At 65.5% G+C, this 200-nt stretch overlaps 1 protein-coding gene across 1 annotated transcript in view; it reads right to left on the bottom strand.

Annotated features, from left to right (window-relative positions):
• LOC104508128 (protocadherin alpha-C2-like) overlaps positions 1-194 on the bottom strand; it is a 48,383-nt gene extending 48,189 nt beyond the window's left edge. Inside the window, 2 exon segments of the mRNA XM_010149647.1 lie at position 1; positions 3-194. The exon segment at position 1 is cut by the window's left edge and continues 2,084 nt beyond it. Of these exon segments, the coding sequence (XP_010147949.1) occupies position 1; positions 3-158 (157 nt within the window). The 5' untranslated portion in view covers positions 159-194.
• Positions 195-200: the final 6 nt, after the last annotated feature.

The raw sequence follows: 200 nt of genomic DNA, 5'->3' as shown, positions 1-200 counted from the left end.
ATCTCCAGCCGGTAATCCTGGCGGGGGAAGCGTGGCGCATTGTCGTTGATGTCCAGCACCTCCACTTCCACATTGTGCACCTCGATGGGCTGCTCGATGACCAACTCCAGGCTGAGAAAGCAGGCGGGGCTCAGCTCGCAGAGCGCCTCGCGGTCCATGCGCTCCCGCACCAGCAGTGCCCCGCGGCCCAGCTCCAGCTC

The sequence above is a fragment of the Eurypyga helias genome, unplaced genomic scaffold, assembly GCF_000690775.1.
Source record: "Eurypyga helias isolate BGI_N326 unplaced genomic scaffold, ASM69077v1 scaffold29230, whole genome shotgun sequence".
NCBI classification, from domain to species: domain Eukaryota; kingdom Metazoa; phylum Chordata; class Aves; order Eurypygiformes; family Eurypygidae; genus Eurypyga; species Eurypyga helias.
This window is presented reverse-complemented; position numbering and strand designations above follow the sequence as displayed.